The sequence below is a fragment of the Arabidopsis lyrata genome (genome assembly GCF_000004255.2).
Source record: "Arabidopsis lyrata subsp. lyrata unplaced genomic scaffold ARALYscaffold_4, whole genome shotgun sequence".
Classification (NCBI taxonomy): Eukaryota; Viridiplantae; Streptophyta; class Magnoliopsida; order Brassicales; family Brassicaceae; genus Arabidopsis; species Arabidopsis lyrata.
This window is the reverse complement of record NW_003302552.1, coordinates 21,675,449-21,697,371: the sequence shown is the minus strand read 5'-3', so window position 1 is coordinate 21,697,371 and position 21,923 is coordinate 21,675,449. Positions and strand designations below refer to the sequence as shown.

At 32.0% G+C, this 21,923-nt stretch overlaps 3 protein-coding genes and 1 pseudogene across 6 annotated transcripts; all 4 read right to left on the bottom strand.

Moving 5' to 3' along the window:
- Positions 1 to 256: 256 nt before the first annotated feature.
- Positions 257 to 4,309, bottom strand: LOC9316185 (beta-glucosidase 17). Of its 3 annotated transcripts, none has more exons than XM_002880072.2 (13): positions 4,041 to 4,309; positions 3,881 to 3,950; positions 3,401 to 3,459; positions 3,220 to 3,295; positions 3,005 to 3,082; positions 2,748 to 2,835; positions 2,417 to 2,669; positions 2,131 to 2,246; positions 1,574 to 1,791; positions 1,454 to 1,485; positions 1,237 to 1,339; positions 742 to 850; positions 257 to 590 (listed from the first exon to the last, which is right to left on the bottom strand). In XM_002880072.2, the coding sequence occupies exons 1-13, from the start codon at positions 4,197 to 4,199 to the stop codon at positions 401 to 403; spliced, it is 1,551 nt and encodes a 516-aa protein (XP_002880118.1). In that variant the 5' UTR covers positions 4,200 to 4,309; the 3' UTR covers positions 257 to 400. The 3 variants fall into 3 exon arrangements, with proteins under 3 accessions (XP_002880118.1, XP_020883620.1, XP_020883621.1); XM_021027961.1 differs by having other exon boundaries at positions 2,131 to 2,249; positions 4,041 to 4,268; XM_021027962.1 differs by lacking the exon at positions 1,237 to 1,339 and having other exon boundaries at positions 499 to 590; positions 2,131 to 2,249; positions 4,041 to 4,268.
- Positions 4,310 to 5,570: 1,261 nt separating this feature from the next.
- On the bottom strand, positions 5,571 to 10,480 carry LOC9316184 (beta-glucosidase 29). Of its 2 annotated transcripts, none has more exons than XM_021028588.1 (13): positions 10,178 to 10,473; positions 9,223 to 9,292; positions 9,085 to 9,140; positions 8,917 to 8,992; positions 8,760 to 8,837; positions 8,566 to 8,653; positions 8,187 to 8,442; positions 7,895 to 8,013; positions 7,583 to 7,800; positions 7,434 to 7,468; positions 7,235 to 7,337; positions 7,004 to 7,112; positions 5,571 to 6,151 (listed from the first exon to the last, which is right to left on the bottom strand). In XM_021028588.1, exons 1-13 carry the CDS (start codon positions 10,319 to 10,321, stop codon positions 5,731 to 5,733), a joined length of 1,773 nt encoding a protein of 590 aa, XP_020884247.1. In that variant the 5' UTR covers positions 10,322 to 10,473; the 3' UTR covers positions 5,571 to 5,730. The 2 variants fall into 2 exon arrangements, with proteins under 2 accessions (XP_020884247.1, XP_020884248.1); XM_021028589.1 differs by having other exon boundaries at positions 6,077 to 6,151; positions 6,987 to 7,112; positions 10,178 to 10,480.
- Positions 10,481 to 15,196: 4,716 nt separating this feature from the next.
- LOC9316183 lies at positions 15,197 to 17,009 on the bottom strand (annotated as a pseudogene).
- Positions 17,010 to 17,646: 637 nt separating this feature from the next.
- On the bottom strand, positions 17,647 to 21,364 carry LOC9316182 (beta-glucosidase 28). Its single transcript, XM_002880069.2, has 13 exons — positions 21,139 to 21,364; positions 20,651 to 20,720; positions 20,465 to 20,520; positions 20,270 to 20,345; positions 20,089 to 20,166; positions 19,898 to 19,985; positions 19,532 to 19,787; positions 19,314 to 19,429; positions 18,973 to 19,190; positions 18,845 to 18,879; positions 18,623 to 18,725; positions 18,421 to 18,529; positions 17,647 to 18,215 (listed from the first exon to the last, which is right to left on the bottom strand). The coding sequence occupies exons 1-13, from the start codon at positions 21,280 to 21,282 to the stop codon at positions 17,825 to 17,827; spliced, it is 1,740 nt and encodes a 579-aa protein (XP_002880115.1). The 5' UTR covers positions 21,283 to 21,364; the 3' UTR covers positions 17,647 to 17,824.
- Between the last annotated feature and the right edge of the window lie 559 nt (positions 21,365 to 21,923).

Sequence of the window (21,923 nt, the reverse complement as noted above, 5' to 3'; positions counted from 1 at the left end):
ACAATAACATCTACTTGTCGATTTGATCATTGTTTTTTGCAGACAAAAACAAAAATATTAATAATAGGTTGGTGCATGCAATAATTGTGTGATGATCATCCGTAATGGCCTGTTGGATATTTTTTTCTGTAGTACATATGAAGAGGGTGAGAGTCCAAGTATATTCTTCTCCGGGTCGTCATCTGAAGACCCAACATTCAATCCGGTTCGGATCTCAAACCCGAGTGCTTGAAGCCTCGAACCACGGCCCAGTATAAAAAACAAATCTTGATACATATATAATATATTGGTGTCCCAGTCTGGGATAAACACTGCTAAAGTTGCATGTTTTTATTTTATTCTTAGGAATACATAAGAAAGTTGTATAAATTGAATACATTAATTATAGCTATTACTTGCGCTAGTCCATTTGACAGGAGGACGAGTTGGATAGAAAATGATGGTACCAAAGAGCAGAACTCTTGAGATATCGTTTAAGTCCATCTTGAAAATCAACGTAGACCAATCCGTATCTATATTTGTAACCAAATTCCCACTCGAAATCATCCATTAATGACCATACATAATATCCTCTCACATCTGCACCTTGACTGTTTCAATGTTCCATGAAAAAGAACATCAGTCGTCAACATTATTAGATTTTGTAAAAGTATGACACAAGTTTGGATATTTGAAATTCTTTGCATAGGAAATTATAATAATTCTTTAACAAAAAAAAGAGAAAGAAATAATAATAATTACCTGACTGCTTCTAGAAGAGCAGAGAGATGGAGTTGGTGATATTTGATCTTTTCCTCGTCATTGAGAGCTTTGTTGACGGATAATGATTTGTCATTGTCGCTAGGCATTCCTAATTAAGTATGTAAAACCCACCCAAAAAGTATGTAAATATCAGAATAAGTAGGGAAAAATAATAACAACAATTGCAATCAAATTGTTTTGACCAATATATCCGATCTAACAAAGTTTTCTAATTACTAAGAAAGAAAGCTGTAAAAAAAGAAGGAACAGAGTATTTTATTTTGTTTTTATAAAATTACATATAAAATATATATGTTAATTTTTAATAAAAAAATATCAACTGTCATTTTTTATTTCTAAAAAATATACATATTATTTTGGCTATTTTTTTTTATCAATGTTAAAAATAGAGAGATTATTAACTGGTTGCAATTGTTGGTATGCATTCAGCATATATATAAAACCCATTTACCAATATCTTTTACTTTTACCTACCATTCTCTGTGACAAGGATTACTGGGTTTTGATACTTTGATTTTATGTATAATAGAACATCTTGGAACCCTTTTGGACATATAAAGAGCCAATCAGCACTCGTCTGAAAATTAAACATTTCAAAATATAGGATTAAATAACTTTAAGTATATTTACTCACCCCTATTACACTAATTAGATAAATAAAATCAACCTACATGTGGAAGAAAAATCTTACCGGTTCACCCAGAGGAACTCCATTTTTCTCCGCTGTAATTTTCAACAATACGTTTCAAACAAAGTTTTTTTTTTTAATAGTTGGTGAAGATAATTTGGGAAATAAGTTTATTTTTGTTACTAGTTTGATTGACGCGACTGTCTGTTGTGTAACTCAGATTGGTGTTAGCGTAGAACATAACATCTTCAACGTATCTTGAAGTGTAATAGTTGAGTCCAAAAAAGTCAAAGGATCCTCTCACCATTTTTGACTGCTTTTTTGTGAATTTTGGGAGCCTATTTCCCACCAACTCTCTCATTGTCTTAGGATAATCTCCGTAAGTAATCGGATCAGCAAACCTATCATACAATATGTAAGTGTGAACCAACATTACTAGTCATATTAAAAAAAGGAATAAACAAAACTTTTTCGAAAATGAACCTCTATTTAGCTAAATCACTTTTACTCGTGTTTCACAATAATAATTAATTGTTAGTAATAAAATCTGAAAAACTTGAACTAAAACTGAATCGAAAATTCAAAACCTATATAATATTAAATACCTCTAGCAAAAATAAATTTTTTTTTTTTTTTTCTTTTTTTGATAAACCCTATCGGCTATCCGGTCGGCCTCGGTAAGAACGCACCGAAGTGCTACATAGTGGACTGGTCCACTGAAAGATAAAATAAAAATTTACCATCCGAAGAAGAAGTCAAGAGCCCTTTCGGCAGCTTCTCTACAAGCAGGAGTGTTATATTTTGGAATCATCCAATATGTTTGAATAGTCATTCCTATGGTCCCTCCATGAAAACTCTGCTTTATCACACAAGTGACAATACGAAAATTTTAAAAAGAAAATAGTGGTACGTATGGCTATGATTTAAAGCCTTTGTTAAAAAAGAAATTGCGATCTTAGGCCATAGAAGGATCTCATCTAGATTCATGGTTAATTGTTAAATAAGTTTATATATGAACAAAAGAACCTGATATTTCTTTCTATAGAGTTGGACAGCAGCGGCATGAGAAAGGATCAAGTAATGAGCCACGAGGTATGGCTCAGTGGCTGAGTTCCCAACCGTGCAGTTTTGAACATAACTCGAACAACGTCCTGGAGCAATATTACCGACATTGTAACCTAACATTGCGAACATGTTAGGCTCGTTGATTGTGATCCACTCCTTCACTCTATCTCCAAACTCTTTGAAACATATATCCACATATTCTAAGAAATCATTCCTGTTCAATCATGATTTCTAATCAAATTCATATTTTATTTTACTGCAATGTTTAATAATGTAGTTAGTATATTCTTACACGATTTGTGGGTTTAAGAATCCGCCATATTCATCTTCAAGTGCCTGAGGTGTGTCCCAGTGAAACAGAGTACCCAGAGGCCTTATACCTGTTTTTTTTTTTATTATTATTTTTTTATCAGGATGATAAATTGATAATATTAGAATAAATAATTAATATATATTTATGGAGGATATATAACCCCAAGTAGATATTCTATCTGACGTTATCCAAATAAGAAATAAATTGGGTTCGAATTAGGATATAAATGCACGAACCATTTGAAATGAGTTCATTGATGAGATGATTGTAGAAGTTAATTCCTGCCTGATTTACTCCACCAGCAATCCTACCTCCTATATTGGACCAAATTGGTTTCATTATTTGTCACTGGCGTCACTTTAGTTAACCAAAACATAAGCAATTGCTGAAAATAATGGCCACGTAACGAGTAAACACAAGGACTTTAATTAATGACTTAAAAAAACCATACGAGGTAGTATTCTTGACCAAGAAATCGAAAACCTAAATGAGTCCAGCCCTATTTCTTTCATAAGTGCCACGTCCTCCTACGCAAGAAGCAAAAATAAAATAGAAAATGGTCATTATTGTTACAAAAATGTTTCAAGGAACAAAAATATATATATATATTGTGGATTGCTTAAAAACAAAACCTTGAAACGGTAATAAAATTCGTCTGCGACGACGCCATTGCTACCATCCGAAATCTTTTCTGCAGGGCACAAGTTTTAACTGTCTTAATAATTCAACTAGTCAATTTGCATTTCATTTCAAAACATCCACAACGTGTATGTATAAGCGTCGTAATTAAGAGTATAATTGTATCAAACACATCGTTTGGGGTTGAAAATAAAAAATACAAACCTAAATATAAATGTTAATTGAAGACAGTAAATAAATAAACAAAAATCATATGCCCGAGACTGTAAGTAAAGTCTAATAGTGATCGCTATTGTTTTGTAGTACTAATTCGGTTGCAATTCCGGGAATGTGTGCGAATTAATGTGTAAACGACCAAAGACACATATCATCTTTCTTTTTGTATTTGTGTTTGCATTTCATGTTTGAATATCAAAACTACGTTAGCTAGCTCTCGTATATTTCACCTACAAGGCTAGTAAAAAGATAATAACCTGGATATTGTTTAGTAAACGTATCCCATATGCTTGGTTCTCTTCCATCAACGTTGGTTGCTCCTTCACTCTGTAACAAATCGAAATCATATGAAATTCATGATTCTAAACTACGGTTAAGGAAAAAACGGGTAAAATGAAAAAGAAGAAGGAATTTGACCTGATAAGCACTCGAAGCTGCACCAAACCGAAAATCTTTAGGAAAGCTACTTCGATGGAGAGAGGTCGAAAGACGAAGAAACGAAGGATCCAAAGCATAAAGTTCAGATATTGATTTGATGATGATGATGATGATGATAAATATGGATTTAATGGCCATGGTTTCTTTAAGTTTTGGGAGTAAAGTTTTATAACTGGATCAAATTTATTGTTGGGTTTAGTGGTCCCTTATATAGATGAAGAAAAGTCATGTTTTTATCCTTTGAGAAACCCCCAAATCTGTGTTTGGTGATTTGGTTAAGTTTTTAATTAGTTACAGACGCTAGTTAATGTCTTGACAATTTCTGTAATTCAAATTTGGCTTTACCAACTATTTGTGAGAGGTACCTTTTTTTTTTTTGAGAGGTACTTGTATTCAGTAAAAGACGCTATCAGACAAAAAAACACTATTATGGTAACATTTCATCCAATAACCAAGATTAGTTATCCATTTTGTTTTACACATTTTTCTTTATTGAAAATTGGTTTGGGCCTTGAGGGTTATTAGTTTATTGAGATGGTAATTAATAAATAGATGTAACCTCATTAAATTGGCTAATGTGTCCTTTAAAAAAAATATATTTCAAAAAACTATTCGATTTTTCAAATTTGATATGGTGTGAAGAGTAGCCACGCTAAAATAAAACAACTAAAAAAGTTTAACGTAAGATCTAGCAAGGCAAACCAAGTGTCCGTCAATTAGCTCTTTAGTAATTTATGTATTAATTTTGGGGAGCCCATATGGGTAAATCCTTATGACTTTATCTTGAATCTCTTTTCCGAAATAAGATTAAAAAAAATTAAAGTAACACAAAATAATAAAAGAGAGGCGACAGATCATAAAATGTTGAACATTGGCCATAATCTGACCTAATATATCCTTAATGATCTATCATCAAGGAACGCTAAATAATTACTACTATAATAAAGGAATTCCTTGTAACTTTGACGCGGTATACTCGCGCATGATTGTCACTCTCCCTTCAATACAATGCTGTGAGAAATGCCCTTTTGTTTCCGTTCATAATCGTAAAGTCCACTAACCGAGGCTATTAAATTGTCCTCTAATGACTAATCTCTATGCAGTTTATTTGAAAAATTTAGAAAAATGTTAACATGGAACCGTCTTGCTCGATTGGGCTAAGGCCCAATATATATCCCCGACGTGAAAATCGACTATTTTGGGTTGGATGGATCTCTAAACGGTTAAATGGTTTAGACCTCTCAAATTTTAATTGAAAAGTTTTCATGGTTTGAACTTTGAAGAAAATCAAGCCAAATCGGTTAAATTTTCGACCGGTTTTGGACACATTAGTTCAAAAGTGTTACGCGGCTGGAATACGTCTCTCATATCGCCACATTTAAATAGCAAATTAAAAAATAGAGAAAAAAAAGGACTAGACCAATTGCAACTAATCTCTCTGTTTTTGCTTTGGTCATCAATTGAAATAATCTCTCTTTGTTTCAAATCTCATATGATTCACTTTCAAACAAACAAAAAAGACGGAACATATATACACTTCACGGAATTACAACCCATAATCACGAATGTTACTCGAATGGATGTTTCCCTTTATTGGTAGGTAATATACAAAGATTACTAAAACACCACAACTAGAAAAGCTAGAGAGTCACGTCCAACAAAAGGTTCTCTAGAATCCCAATGACTTTTGTGGCTTCAGAAAGAAACCTAACTGATCATTAGGATTCTTAAAAGCACAGAAATCTCTCTCTTCTTCATCTTCTTCTTCTTCTATTCTCGATCCATTTTTGATGAGATTAACAATAGAATCAACTGAAGTCTCGAAACCCTCTGAATCATCCAAAGCCTTGTTATTATTTTCTTCCTTATGTGACACATCACATACTTTTTCATCCTCTGTTTCTTCACTTTTTACAACTGGTTTACTGAGAAATTTCTTGAACCAGTTGACGGAATCTTTAGGATACCGTTGGAGATTGTTTTCGTAGTCAACATAGTACATACCAAATCTAGTAGAGTATCCATGCTCCCACTCGAAGTTGTCGAATAAAGACCACACGTAATATCCTCTAACATCACACCCATCCTCACTGTTATAACAGTAAGAATATTGAGTTAATTTGGTAAATGATAATGGAGAAATGTTTTAAAGAAAATGACAAATTCATAAGTTTCTATTAGCAAATGAAAATGGGTACTGAAAAAAGATTAGGACGAAATTTAGCATTTTAATTATTGAATGTATGCTTTGCGTAAATATATATGACCACAACAAAATATAACATGTTACAGGAAAAAATTCATGCATCATGTAAAACTTAAAATTTTATTGAAAAATTGAGGCTTTTATTGATAAACTTAAATTAAATGATAGAAATATAACATGTTTGTTTGACAAAATATATATATATATATATATAATATATATATATATAACATGTTATGGAAAAATTCAAGCGATCTGCAATACTTTAAATGACATGAGTAAAACCGTACAAAACATCTTGTAGAGCATTTTACATTCAAAGAAATTTATTGTCTTCCCTTTTCTTAATTATCATCATTTTCTATTGCCATCTACTGCAAATAGCTTAAAATATTTAAAATTATAAAAAAGCTTTGGTAAATTTGATAAAGAACTGATAAATTAGGACAGATAATTTTCTGGATTTACATGTATACCGTGAATTATTATGTTTTCTTTTGATTTTCAAAAGAGAACACAACATTTTAGTATATTTTAATCAAATATCAATCGAAAATTATAAGACGTAAACAAAAAAAAATTCTGTTTGCGTTTACAATTTTAGAAAGATTTTGACAAAAAAAAAAACAATTTATATTTTATAAAACAAAAATATTTTATCTACTAAACGCAATCTAATTTTGCGTTTAAAACAATCAGACTTTTTATATATATGTAACCTGTAACCGGAGTTTACATTATAGCTTTGTGAAGTTGTTTAAGATGGTCCTGATGGTAGCTTATCCTAAATGTGTCCTTGAGAATTGTTTCCCTTGATTTTGTACCATCATCGTAGTCATTGATTCCTGCAAAATAAGTTAGCAAATAATAACTAAAAAAGAATTATTCAATTTAACAATTAACTAAAGAAACGTTAACAGATCATTTGCTGTTAAAACATTAAAAAGGTAAATTAGTTCTTTCTCACCATTCTCTTTTATATAGACGATAGGGTTATTGTATTTATCTTTGATGTAGTTAAGAACTCTTCGCAAGCCTTCTGGGTACGAGTGCATTATGCCTCGATCATCCTGTGTGAAAAAAAAAAAAAATCTTAACATATTTGTGAATAATTTTGTTAAAATCTTTCAAAATTTGGGGTTAAAAATGATTAAAACGTTGCATACCCCTGGTCCGATTTCGTGGTTACTGCGATTTGTTACTGCTCGCAAGTGATGTATACATATAATTAAAAAAAAAGTAGTTTAGTTTGCGAGTTTCACTTGAATTCACTCATAAAAAAAAGAAAAATTTGGAATTTAGTTTGTGTCCTTACCTCTCTTCTCAAAATGCTGATCAGTTCTGAATCGAGGCCTAGTAGGATCAATGTGAGGAATATGAGCGGTGAAGCGTGCACTATAGTAGTTTATTCCAATAAAATCTGATGAATTTATTAACATCTTTGATTGTTCTAGTGTGAAAGCAGGTAATCTATGTCCCACATGCTTTTTCATTTTTTCAGGATAATTTCCGTAAATCACCGGATTTAAATGCCTAACACATACACATTCAAAATCTGATTAATAATTTGTATGATTCCAAAACATATAAATTTTACCCTTTAATTTATTTCCAAAATTTAACGTACCAATCTACTTCTACGGCAAGGCCTCGTTCAACGGCTTCTTTATCAGCAGACGATGTGGAGTCATAAGGCTCAAGCCACCAAGGCGATAACACTATCCCAATCTTATCATCTGGTAAAGTCTGTCCCATGAAACACTTGATTTATTTCTTAATACAAAATTAAACTATATCATCAAAATATTTGCATTATGAACTTGTATATTTATGACCACCGCCGTGTTGTAATCCAGATTCAAATTCGATAATTTATGTGCATATGTGAGTTATAGATGATAAAAAAAATGTACATATACCTTGTTACAATTTCGGAACTCTTGTACTGCCGCAGCATGGCAAAGAAGAAGGTGATGTGATACAATGTAAGGCTCGATGGCCGAGTCACCGGCTTGACACCGACTATTCACCCATTTCGTGCACCGTCCAACCGCTTTGTTGCCTGTGTCATAGCCCGCAACACTTATAACATAAGGCTCGTTGATAGTTGTCCACATCTTAACTTTGTCTCCGAAATTTTCAAAACAGACTCTTGCGAAATTTCGAAAATCTTCTCTGATTTATTGAATTAAAAATAGAAGTTAGTTATAGTTTCCTTTGTGTACATGTAAATGATATAATAACCATTACAATAATTATTTTTAATATGTCTTGCAATATTTTGTTTTGTTCGCTTACATTATTTGGGGGTTTAAAAAACCACCATACTCGTCCTCGAGAGCTTGAGGATGGTCCCAATGATAGAGAGTCACCGAAGGTTGAATACCTAAACAATTTCGCCACCAAACCATTTATAAAATCATCCTTAATTATCTATTCTATATACAATTTTGATAAGGGAGATTTAGTTTAACTAATTGATTGATAAATACCATTAGCAATAAGCTCGTCTATGAGAGCCTTGTAGAATTGTACACCTTCTTTGTTTACTCCATCCTTTACCTTTCCACCTTTAAAATTGAAAAAAAAAAAAACATTAACATAGGAAAAATACATTCTTGAGTAAGAAAAAAATATAATTACACTTACTGGGTATTAATCTGGCCCACGAAATCGAAAATCTGAAAGCGTCCATATTTAACTCTTTCATCAATTTGATGTCATCCTGGTTTCATGATTTGTTGGTCAATAAAATAATTAGGCAAATAACAAAAAACAAATAATGGGCTCACAATAACAAAAACCATTTATTAGAACCTTGTAACGATGGTAAAAATCGGTGGCAACGTCTCCATTCTGCATATTGGTTCTTTCTGCATTTCAAAACATTATAACTCATTATACAGCTATTAGCCACTAATATAAATATAATAATTGTTAAAATTATAAAGAGACCTGGAAAGGTGTGGCTGAAGTAATCCCAAATAGTTGGCGATTTTCCACCTTCGCTTGTTGCACCTTCGCTCTACATAATGGATCAATTGGTAGCTAAATTAATTTATAAACAACTTAGAAAATATTTTATATAGAACCTAATATTAACAAACTATTTTATATGCCTACATAAACAAAAGGTGGAGAAGCAAATCAACTAGAGAAATTGCAATATCAAACAAATGACTTATATCGCATTTTAATTACTATTTTTGAATATATTTTGTTCTTTCTTTTGAATTGAAATTTCGGACCGAAGCCAATAGTATCTCCTTGTTGGAGCCAACCTATGATCCATCATATCTAAGCTTATGAAGCTATACATAAGTCATCCAAAATTCAATCTCTTTAAGAAGGACCACTACTAGTCTAAAACGCTACCAGTCCAAGACCAATTTGTTTTTTTTTCTTCGAATATTTAACATGCATCGAAGGAACTAAGAGCATGGACAGCGGAGTAACCGAGCATGGGGTGTGAGTATTTTAAAAATGAGAAATAATACACTGCACTGTCTCTCTCTTCACATTCGAATCTTAACTAACACTCGAATGTAAGCCTCTCCTTCTCTTTCTCTCTATCTTTCTTTATCTCTCTCTTTAAATTAAAATAATAAAAAAATATTTACATCCCACTAACACACACCCACCCAAATTTACCATTGCTGATGGTCTAATAATTATATTTTAAACCAGAAAAAACTAATAATTATATACGGCTACAAATAATCTCGTATTCTTTTTCAACGTAACTATAATAAAGTCAATGACCAATTGTATCGTCATTCTAACAAACCTCAAAAAACGTTCGAAGCAACCCGACTACAACTTCATGGTTTTGTTTTTGATAAAGGACTATACCGACTTCATGTTACCAGTTTTTCCGTTAATGCATGTTATAATTAGTATCTTAAATTACCTGAAAGGCCGATATAGCGGTTCCGAAAACGAAATCTTCAGGAAAACTACTTCTATCAAGTACTTGAGATTCTGGAGGAAGAGAAGTAATCTTCGGAGTAAGCCATGAGATTATCAAAAGGAGGATGAAAAATTGCACTTTCATTTTTTCTTTCTTTCTGGTTTTCGATTTTGTAGATATTTTTCAAAGTAAGTAGTGATAAAAGCTAAAATTTGTAGACGTTACAAACAATGTGCTTCTCTACTGATATATATAGAGCTTAGTCTCGTGACTTGACGGTTATCTACGTGGAAATGTATATCCTGATGGTCAAAAACTCCTTTTGCATGTAAAACTCTCTAAAATGCTTACAACTCTCACGTTCAAAAGGCTGATTTTACGGACTTTGATGATATCGTGGCCGTCGGTTACTATCCAAGCCCTTTGCTTATTTTTTGGTTTGAAGTGGAATTGGAGATTTTAGTTGCTAAAATATTTTTGTCCAAAAAAAAAAAGTTACTAAAATATGAAACAAAATTCAACTATTTCGATTTCCAATGAAAATATTCTTAATTGACAGTAATACATGCTAAATGATGCAAACTTCGACTTTTACGATTAATTAATAAACCGATGCTAACTTTTACTTAAGAGCTGTTTCGTTTAAAAGTGACACTAACTTAGCAATTAATCTAATTAGTTAGATTAGCTACGTTTAATTCACAAAAATAGTTCTCATAGAATTAAAAGAAATTGTAATGTTCAACTTCTCGATATATTTTAAAGGGAAAAAAATACTTTAATAAAAAGCCTACACAGTTGTGTAGGCTACACAGTTGTAGTTTAGTGGTGGTTGAGAATTGGAGAAAGGTTGGAAGGAACTAACCTATATTCGATTTATTATGGAAAGAAAAAAAAAGCATTTGTGTGGGAAGTCTGGGTTTGGAGCAAAGGCCTAAGCAGTTTATCTGGTAGTCAGTAACAGGCGATCTGGCCACCCTCTTGCATTAATTGGAAAACATTCCAAACTTGGGACAGATAGTGTGGTGGCCTTTCCCGAAAAAGTCCACTCTGAAACACTTCGGTGCGTTTCTACCGGGACTGGCCGGATCAGCCGATAAGATTTATCAAAAAAAAAAAAAAAATTGTAATAATGTATTGATATTATGTCACCACCCAATTCGAATCCGCATAATACATACTGTCAGACAAATAAAAAATTGTATATATTAGAAGAAAAAAAACTATATTCCAACGAAATCTACGAAAACTTGTGAAAATGCGGAAAATTGCATAAAATTTACTTGGGTGTTAGAAATTAAAGTTGTACAATTCAACAAATACAAAATAGCTATACCATTTAAGATCGGCTTTGTAACCCTAATTTAAGAAAGAGTAGAAAGCTTTTGTTTCGCAACTGCGAAATAAGAGTGAAGTTATTCTGTTTTGAAATCGTTTATATCACATTGAAGAGAGTGAAAACACGATAACCCGGAACGATTGTGGAAGAGACGAAGGGCACGATAAGGAGGATTTCGATGCGATATATTTTTATTGGTGATTCAATCTGTAGTCGTAATCTTTTTATAGGTGAGTGAGATTTCGAATGAGTTGACGTGGCAAGCACTGAAGTAATGTTCAACTTAGATATACTTTCAAAAGGATAAAAAGACCTTAATAAATATTGTAAGATATAAGTAAAAAGTTATATTATCACTATCTATGCTCAGAAGAATCAAAATTTAGTTCTCTCACTTCAACACTGTTTCATTTTACTGTTTTGGTTTTTATGACGATTATACCCTTGAAATATATTAATCAAACAATTGAAGAGATTGGAAAAACTTAGATCGAAAAAATTGATATGCGGTGGTGACGATACGTCGATATCTACTCATCCACTATGATCTCATCATCTATGCTCTCCCGTCGCACGATCTACACGAGATGGCACATCCTTTCATGAAAAGATTGTCGTAGTGATGCCGTGCTCCATCCTAGTTCGTTCAACCGTTCTTTTACTTCTCACCACCACCATTTTTTTGCTTTGGCTTTTGCAGAACTGCTGGTCTTGTTATGAAACTTCTCTTCATCTCACTAAAACAAATTATTTAACTTTCTCCATCATCATCCTCTCTCTTTTGCTTATAGTTTTTGCTGGGTGTGAAATTAAAAGATACCAATGGTTTTGATGGTTCTAGATCCGACACAGACGTGTCGATAGCTATGCACAACAAATCATCAAAGCGTCAGTCTTCGATTCAGCATAAAGGAAGACCAAGGCGGGTGTTGGTTCCCAAATTTTGACAAAGTGATTATTCAATTCCGACGAAACTGGTTATTACAACAATGGTGATTTAGATTTTGAAGACAAATAGAACTAATCCCTCTGTTCTTGCCATCCTAACTAATATATAACAATTGTTAATATATTAGTTACCGAGATAACTAATGAACAAATAAATATTTTAACATGTTACGAAAAAAATAATTGCTAATCTATTAGTTACCGAGTAAAATTAAAACAAAATTCGTTGTTAACATGATAAAAATATAAATAATTTGTTATGTATATAGTTATCTATGATGTAGCATACAATTTATCACTTTAAAAGATATGTTAGGGTGATAACTAATTTATTAATGTATAAGTTGACGGTAATAATTAAATTATCAAAGTAAATAAACATGTAAATGTATGAGTTAGTTGATATTAATTATATAATAAATAATTTGACACAAGAAACATGTTTTCGACATAAGACGAATAGTGCGTTTACCTTGCTAATGTTTTAAAAAAACATCTTGTTATAAGTTATATCGACATAAAATATTATATAGCGTACTAATCAAATAATTAACTATCTAAGCTTGTTACCGCTAAAACTCATTTTCTACTATTGTATCTAAACATTTTTATTTTGATAGTTTTCTTGTTAACGCGCATATGTGACAAGGGGTATTTTTGGTATTAATGGAAGTCAGATGAAAGAGAACTAAATAACAAATCTTCATGGTTAGATTCTTTATTTTTCATTCTTCTGGGCATAGATATTTAACTCACCCATAAGATATTACGAAAATAGCATATTATTTCATGATATACCATTTAAATTTAGATTTTTTATTTCACAAATTCTTTCAAAGAAAATAACGAAGACATGTAATTTGGTTTGGGGTTTGTGTGTTGTGGGCAGTAAACTTAAAAGATTTTTATAAAACACACATTTTGTTGAACCAAATTGACTAATTGAGTATTTGAGTGTCGGACCATCGGGTTCTAATTAGTTTGTCCGATATATATATATATATATATATATATATATATATATATATATATATATATTTATAACTATCATTAAATATATAATTAATAGTGTATGAAAATACTAATTAAATATATTCATAGGTTTTAATGAATTTTGAGAATTCTTTGTCTAACATAATTTCTTAAAACAATAGAACTAGAATTATATTATTATCTCATTGCAAAGATATAATATTTATCTGTTTCAAAATATTCAATTTAAAAAAATTCAATTAATCATAAAAAACATATAATATAAATAATTATAAATATTAAATTAGTTTATAATTCACATAAAATTAAAAACATCTTATATTATGATTTTTTTTTTCAAAATATCTTAATTATAATATAAAATAGAAGGAGTATTACTTTTTGTTTGGATTTACGTTCTTGTTTTAATTGATAAATCGATTTACAACGCAAATAAAGTAAATTTGGATCAAGAAAACGTTATATAGAAAGGATATTATTTTGTCCAAAAAAAAAAAAAAAAAAGAAAGGATATTTATATTTTAATATTCATGTGTAACGCAAGAGTTAAATATGTTGACAGATGTTCGTGGAATCATATTTATCGCAATAAATGCAATCCTTACGTTACCTTCTTTTTCCCTTAAAGAACTCTTACGTTACATACCTCGATATTTGCAATGTCGCTATTTTTAAGGACTTGTTTCGAGGGTCATTTATTTATTTAGCCATAGATCTAAGAGAACCGAACACATCACTATAATTTGCCAACATCAAAATTTTAACCACTTTTTCATTTATTGTGAATTTATAGTTTATTTTTGTCTACTAGCTCAGGTGGCTTATTATTTCTCTCTTTTGTGTTGGTAGACATTCTCTCTACTCTCTAGTGCTTTATGAGACCATCTCCAATGTATTTCCTTATTTTTAGCTCTATCTCTATAATAGAGGTAAATTTTCTCTATTTTTACTCCAATGTATTCCTCTATTTTTTCCTCTAAAAAGTTTAATTCTATTTATAGAGGAAAAAATAGAGATTATCTATTCTCACCTCTATATATAAAGAAAAAAATAGAGATCTCTATTTTAGAGGTGAGAATAGAGGTGGGTTGGAGCAAATTTGCCTCTAAAATAGAGTTTAGAGGCAATATAGAGGTGGGTTGGAGATGCTCTAACCCATCTTTTACTCTTGGATGATTATTAGAAATAATAATTAGACTAATCAATTCAGGCAATATTCTGTATCAAAAAAAAGAACATAATTTTTATAGGAAAAAAATGTACAAAAGTGTATTTATGATATTTTATTTTTACTAGATATGATTAAAGTTTTAGTTAACTGTTTATTCAAAGCTTGATGACATATAATTTTCTTTAATATAGTTGAAAATTAGAGAAAGAATAGGTGAAGCAATTCTTGTTTTATGTATAAAAATAATTTTACTGCTTAGAATGATTTGCATCAAATAATTGTTTTTGGTATTATCGTCTTTCCTTTCATAGCCATATTTCTTTGCTTGGTACTCACCCTCAAATTTGCACATGCACTCCAAGTTTTCCACAAAACTAAAAAAAAAAGTAATTCCATAAAACTTCTTTGTACTACACTTTGGTAAAGGCATATGAGATAAACAAACTACTATCTTAAGATGGAATCATTAGCAAAACTACCTAAATCACATAAATGTGTAACATTCTCTCAAGTTTATTCCGTTTAAGTTCTACTCAACCAAAAACAAACCTAAACATTCTAACTTCAGTCTACGATCGATTTCTAACTTCAATTCATGCCAAAAGTTTCCAAATCTTGCGGAAAAAACCAAGTTCAATAATGTTTTTGTCATAAAGAAACGTATATCTAGCTTACAAAATTGCATTCCCTCCACTAGAATCAGAGATTCAGAGGGATTTACGAGGACTAGTTGATGATCTGATTCTAGAAGGCATCTTCAAGAACCTCTCTGTTTCGCACATAAAGGAGTGTTCAGGAATTATAGACATCTTGCTCAATGTCTGTATCTCCAATCACTATGACTTCGGCAAAAAGCTCATCCTCATCATCTTCATGATAAGTAGTTTTCACCAGTGACCGGTAGATGAAGTTCGGAGAGATAAAGTTTCAAGATTTGACAAACAAACGGGTGAGAAAGAGAGTAAAAATCATGCAATGCAACTCCTTCGATTCTTTGGACATAATCATATTCAACATAGGAAGAATCTTTTCCAATGGTTTCAATCTCATTAAAGATATGCAGTAGAATTTGCATTAAAGATGCTCAAGTCGGGTAAATCATCATATGAGTCAAGAAACTTCGATAAGTTTCTCATGTTGCTTCGTGCTTGCTTTGTAATCGGAAGAAAATCAAGAGTTAAGAATGTGAACCTGTTAGAGATTTTCAACAAACATGGGTCTAACGGGAAGAATGTATCAAGCCTTTCAAAGCTACCAAAAGCACGAGAGACCTCAGACTCGGCATCGAAAATGAAGGCTTCTAAGACAATGAACAGACCACCAGCTTTGCCTTGTTAAGGAACTCAGAAACTACAGATGGAAGTCACACATGTTCACACACAAAAAAAAAGGTCGGTGCAAGCTTAATGCATTTGATACTTTGGTTCAGACCACTTGAGATAGCACATGAGCTATGCGAGAAAAATGATAGAGTAAGTTACCATCAACGGGTTTAGTTTGTGAGATAAAACTGACTCCAATGGTGTAAGCTACGATTGGAAGCGAGGAGCATCTAGGATTGATCTCACTCGGAAGCATAGCACATACAAGATTGCCTACAGTCACAGAAAAGTAACAAATTTAAGTCATTACTTGACATAATTGTGTATCACTTAAAACGCAAAACTCTTTGAGACTTATAAGGGTAAGATGACTAATGATATCACAGAAGAATTCTTAAGGAATAAAAAGTAATAAGATATGGTTCTAAACTTGGACTATACCTGACATCCTGAATAGAAACCTTAATGTACTTCAGGCTTAGCATCATCATTGCATGTTCTGCAATAATCTGCACACTCGTCCACCAATCTAAGATTTCAGACACAAGAGAAACAATGTTACAAGTACAACAGAGTGAAACTTGAATCAGATCAAAACAATTATCTTTTTCAGTTTTTTTAGCAATCTCTTTGTACCTTTTAACATGCTAGCTACATCAGCCACATCACTCATCCTGTTTAGTAAGGGGAAGAAACAAAACCATATGCAAGTGGTGAGTCTGGTGACTAGAACAGTATTAGCTTGAAATCATGCAGAGAAATATTTACCATGAAGGACAAGATGAAACTCACCTAGTAACTCGAGGTTTGTTGCTGCATCGAACAGCTTACTGGCAAATTTAACACCACAAGTTTCAGGATCTAGTAAGCACGCATAGAACATCAGGAACTGCAGATGAAAGCAAAATGAAGTAAAGTGTTAGGAGCCTAGAATGACGAAATTATCAAGATGAGTCTAAGCCAAGAATTAAGTTCTCAAAACGACTCGAAGAGAATTTCAAACACCTGCACCAGACTCATGAAAAACAGAACCCCCAAAAGATGAATGAACCTAGGCATTTCTAATGGCATAAGCCAAAGCTGTGTCGCTAAACTCAGCGTTGTCCACTCCCATTCTCTAAGAACAAAAACAGAGCTGCTGCTACTGCTTCAAAATTTCACCTACTAAAGAACAGAAACAAGACCAAACAACCCTGGAGTAATTTGTATTAACATTCAATTTTTCTTCTCTTCTATAAGAAGCCCCTAACAATTTTTCTTCCAAACTAGGAAATTTCTGCATAGTATTGAAATCAAAAAGCAGAGATCACCATAAAGAAACAAAACTAAGCTTAGAGCACTCACACCGATGAACAATTTCACACGCTCTGCCTCTGTTTCACTTAGCTACACACCTCAGGCTCCAGATGCTAGCGAATTCCACCGGAATCTCAAACGTCAAATATGACCATAAACACTAGAGAGGCCTAAGCTTTGTGGTGATTCCCCAACGTCTTCTTCTTTGCCGGCAGAAGAAGTTCGAATGGATCCGCGAAACCCTCAAAATTAAATTTTTATGTTTAACATAATTAATTAATCCAATAATTCTAAAAGTCATTATATATATCATGTTTCTTTAATTAATTATTAAAATATCATAATACATAAAGTATTTAATTAAACCCCATAAAATTTAACTTATCATTACATTAAAAAAAGCTACAACATAACTCAAGAATTCAAGAATAGAGCAATAAAATACATATCTCATTAGTAGTTTTTATTTTCCATTCAACAAATCTACATTGACAATATTCATGGATAAAATAAAAAATTTAAAGTGAAGGCCATTAAGGACTAACTTCACCAAACGTTTTCTAAAATCCCAAAGAACTTTATGATCCCAGCAATAAACCCGACTGATCATTAAGATTTCGAAAAGCGCATTGATCTCTTTTTTCTTCTTCTCTTCTCGATATGTTGGTCATTAGATAGATAATCGAACCAACAGATGCCTCGAAACTTTCTGAATCATCGAAAGTCTTATTATACCTTTCTTCATGTGACCTCTCATGTGACAAATCCCATATTTCTTCATCATTTGTTTCTTCATTCTTTAAATCGAGAAACTGCTTGAACCAGTTAACAGAATCTTTGGGAATACGAGTGAGATCGTTGTTGTAGTCAACATAGTACAGACCAAATCTAGTAGAATATCCATGTTCCCACTCGAAATTGTCTAGTAAAGACCACACGTAATATCCTCTGACGTCACATCCATCCTCTCTGTTATAACAGTAAATATTATTTTAGAAAAAAGAGAGATAGTAAAAACTTTATTTCTAATCAGCAAAGTATAGCATTTAACTTTTCAAATTATTTTTACTTTTAATAGATTTTAACATTTTTATTCAAAAATTTATAGTGAGTATTGATCAGTTAATAGTTTAAAATCTTGTGTTTTTTTATAAAAGTGTGGACCAGGATTTACATTATAGCTTTTTGGAGTTGTTGGAGATGGTCCTCATGGTAGCTTATCCTAAATGTATCATTGAGAATATCCTCTCGTGATTTTGTACCATCGTCGTAGTCATTGATTCCTATAAAAAAGTTTAGCAAATAAACTTTTAACAAAGAAAGAAAAAATTTACTGTTTAACAGATAAAAAAGATATTTCGTAAAAAGATTCTTACCGTTCTCTTTTATATAAACTATAGGGTTATTGTATTTATCTTTGATGTAGTTAAGAACTTTTCGTAAACCTTCTGGATGTGATTGGAGTATGCCTCGATCTTCCTGTGTGACAAAAAACAAGCCTTGATATTCTTAGAATCTTTGGAGTTAAAGAAAAAGGAAAAAAAAAATAACTGCGACATTGATTTTGTCTTAAAACTAGTCAAAAAAAAGTTACGTACCCCTGGTCCGAATTGGTGATTACTGTGATTTGTTACTGTTTAGAAACAGACATAAAAACTAGTTTAGGAATTTATTGAATCTCATACGATGAAAATGGCCGTGCGGATGTTAACTTTAGCATTCTTACCTCTCCATTGGAGCTGATGATCGGTTACAAATCGTGGACGAGCAGGATCGACGTGTGGAATATGAGCAACGTAACGCGCTGTATAGTAGTTTATTCCAATGAAATCCGATGAATTTTTCAACATTTTGGATTGTTCTGGAGTGAAAGAAGGTAATCTATTTCCAGCGAGTTTTTTCATCATTTCTGGATAATCTCCGTAAATAACTGGATCTAAATGCCTGATACAAATGTTCGAAAAAATGATAAATAAATATCTTATGATTACAATAAAGATTACAACTTTTAAAAAAGTAAGCTAGCATTACTTGTTTTATACTTATTTAAAGTATATAACAACTTACCAATCTAGTTCAGTGGCAAGAGCTCGTTTAACAGCTTCGTTATCGGAAGGAGAAGCAGAGTCGTAAGGCTCAAACCACAAAGGAGATAACACTATTCCAATTTGACCGTCTTGAGTCTGTTACAAATTATTTTGATTAATTTATAAAATCAAAAGCAAAGAAACTAATCAAAAAGTAATTGATTTAATTTATTAAATATAAAGCGTCAATATATCCACCTTGTTACATTTTCGGAACTCTTGTACAGCTGCGGCATGAGCAAGAAGAAGGTGATGTGATGCAATGTAGGGCTCGGTACCTGAATCGCCGCCTTGACACTTACTATTCACCCATTTCGAGCATCGTCCCACCGCTTTGTTGCCCGTATCGTAGCCCGCAACAGTTATGACATAAGGCTCGTTTATTGTAGTCCACATTTTAACTTTGTTTCCGAATTCTTCAAAACATACTCTTGAAAAATCTCGAAAGTCTTCTCTGTTTATGAGAATTAAAAAATAATAGTAGTTAGTATTGATTTCTTTTATGTCTATCTTAATGAAATAATAACCATAAAAATATATAGAAAATTTGCTAAGTTCGCTTACACTATTTGGGGGCTTAAAAACCCACCATACTCGTCCTCCAGTGCTTGAGGATGGTCCCAATGGTAGAGGGTCATCGATGGTTGAATGCCTGGATATGTTTGTTCATTAGACCATATAGTATAAGATAATGTAACGCATAATATAGGTTAATTTCATTAGAGAGGTTTGGTCTAATTGATTAGTTAACTTACCATTCGCAACGAGCTCGTCGATGAGAGCCTTATAGAATTGTACACCTTCTTGGTTAACTCCATCCTTTACTTTTCCACCTTTTAAAAAGAACAAAAGTTAAAGCAGATTCACCAAAATATTTGAATATATCAATTTTAACTGAACTTATATAGTAATAAAAAAAAAAGTAAAGTTACTTACTGGGTATTAACCTCGCCCACGAAATCGAAAATCTGAAAGCGTCCATATTTAGGTCTTTCATCAACTTGATGTCATCCTGCAGGTTTATATAATTTTGGTTCATTCAATTAAGAAAATTACATAATGGGTCCAAAAAAATATTTATCGACCTTGACAAAAAAAAAAAAAAAAGATCGTTCGCATCCAAGATTTTACCTTATAACGATGGTAAAAGTCGACCGCTACATCTGCATTCTGCATCCTGGTTCTTTCTGCATTTGGAATACAACGATTAGTCATTAATAAATCCTAATGTATAGGGATATATATATATATATAATTTTTATAGTAAACATTTTAATTAAGATAATTGTACGGAATATAATTATATATAAAAGAGACCTGGAAAAGTGTGGCTGAAGTAATCCCATATAGCTGGAGATTTCCCACCTTCACTTGTTGCACCTTCGTACTGTACAAAATTGACAAATGGATAATCTTAGTTTTTTAGTGAGAGACTGAGAGTTGATCTTCTTCTTTATATATATAGAAAATCGAATATTACAAACTATATAAGTTGTCTAGTTATTATACATTGTGACATAGACAAAATGTGAAGAATAAAATCAACGACGTCATCTGAAATGTAATATAAATTTATAAGACGGCTGACTTAAATCGCATTTAAAGTTTAAAAATTCTTAGAATATGAACTTCCACATCAACGGGAATTATACCTACGAGAACGTACGAAACTACGAATCTTAGATTCTGCATTTGTCAACGTCACACAACTATAATTAAGTCCGTACGTAACCAATTACGTTTTATAATGATCTAAAAAGATTATAAAATAATCGATTGTTTCATATTACCAACTAAAATATTACCTGAAAAGCCGATGCAGCTGTTCCAAAAACAAAATTATCGGGAAAACCATGACGATCGAGTACTCGAGATTCAGGAGGAAGTGAAGTAATCTTCTCCGACAACCCTGAGATTATGATAAGGAGGATGAAAAATTGCATCTTCATATTTTTTTTTTTTTGGAATTTCAAAAGTTATGTGTTTTCTTCAAACTGTTCAAAGCTGAGATTTGTAGTTGTGACAAACTAAGCATTTCTCTTCTAATATATATAGAACTTAGTCTCGTGACGTTGTTGGTCTACGTGGAAAGGTATATCCTCCTATCAGTATGTATTACTATCATAAAGTACCTTAATTATTATTAAACAATGATTCACCCTAATTAAGAGAATTATGGTAATCAAATAAAGAAGAGAAATCAATTTTGGTTTCCTTTTCTTTTTTACCCCCAAATTAGACCGTATTCTTAGCTTCTGTTCATCTTCGTGTTTGAATGTGGTCGGGATCACTGCTTACATTCAAATCTAAAGAAATAAGTGTGTCTTAGTGTGTCTATGTTTGTACTTGGACAAGTGAAGATTGAATGTGGTTCTTAATATTGACTATGTTCAGTGTACTATCGAAAACCCTTTTTGCATGCAAAACACTGTGGAATGCTTACAACTTTCACGTTCGAAAAAGCTGACGTTTCCTTTTACGGCCTTTGATGATATCGTGGCTGTTGCGGTGTAACATTCATTACAATTCACACCCTTTTTGTCAATTTTGTTTTTGTTTTTGCTTTCCTGTGGATTTGGAATTGGAAATT

What these genes read in the sequence shown, in the direction of transcription:
- LOC9316185 (XM_021027961.1), bottom strand. Translation starts at nt 4,199, where the DNA reads ATGGCCATTAAATCCATATTTATCATCATCATCATCATCATCAAATCA. An exon ending in GTTTACTAAACAATATCCAG is followed by an intron (nt 3,460 to 3,880) that starts GTTATTATCTTT and finishes TGTGCCCTGCAG; the next exon opens with AAAAGATTTCGGATGGTAGC. An exon ending in CAATGAACTCATTTCAAATG is followed by an intron (nt 2,836 to 3,004) that starts GTTCGTGCATTT and finishes AAAAAAAAACAG; the next exon opens with GTATAAGGCCTCTGGGTACT.
- LOC9316184 (XM_021028588.1), bottom strand. Translation starts at nt 10,321, where the DNA reads ATGAAAGTGCAATTTTTCATCCTCCTTTTGATAATCTCATGGCTTACT. An exon ending in GTGGGCCAGATTAATACCCA is followed by an intron (nt 8,838 to 8,916) that starts GTAAGTGTAATT and finishes TCAATTTTAAAG; the next exon opens with GTGGAAAGGTAAAGGATGGA. An exon ending in CGTCTATATAAAAGAGAATG is followed by an intron (nt 7,113 to 7,234) that starts GTGAGAAAGAAC and finishes CTTATTTTGCAG; the next exon opens with GAATCAATGACTACGATGAT.
- LOC9316182 (XM_002880069.2), bottom strand. Translation starts at nt 21,282, where the DNA reads ATGAAGATGCAATTTTTCATCCTCCTTATCATAATCTCAGGGTTGTCG. An exon ending in ACTTTTACCATCGTTATAAG is followed by an intron (nt 20,346 to 20,464) that starts GTAAAATCTTGG and finishes ATAAACCTGCAG; the next exon opens with GATGACATCAAGTTGATGAA. An exon ending in TCATCAGCTCCAATGGAGAG is followed by an intron (nt 18,880 to 18,972) that starts GTAAGAATGCTA and finishes GTTTCTAAACAG; the next exon opens with TAACAAATCACAGTAATCAC.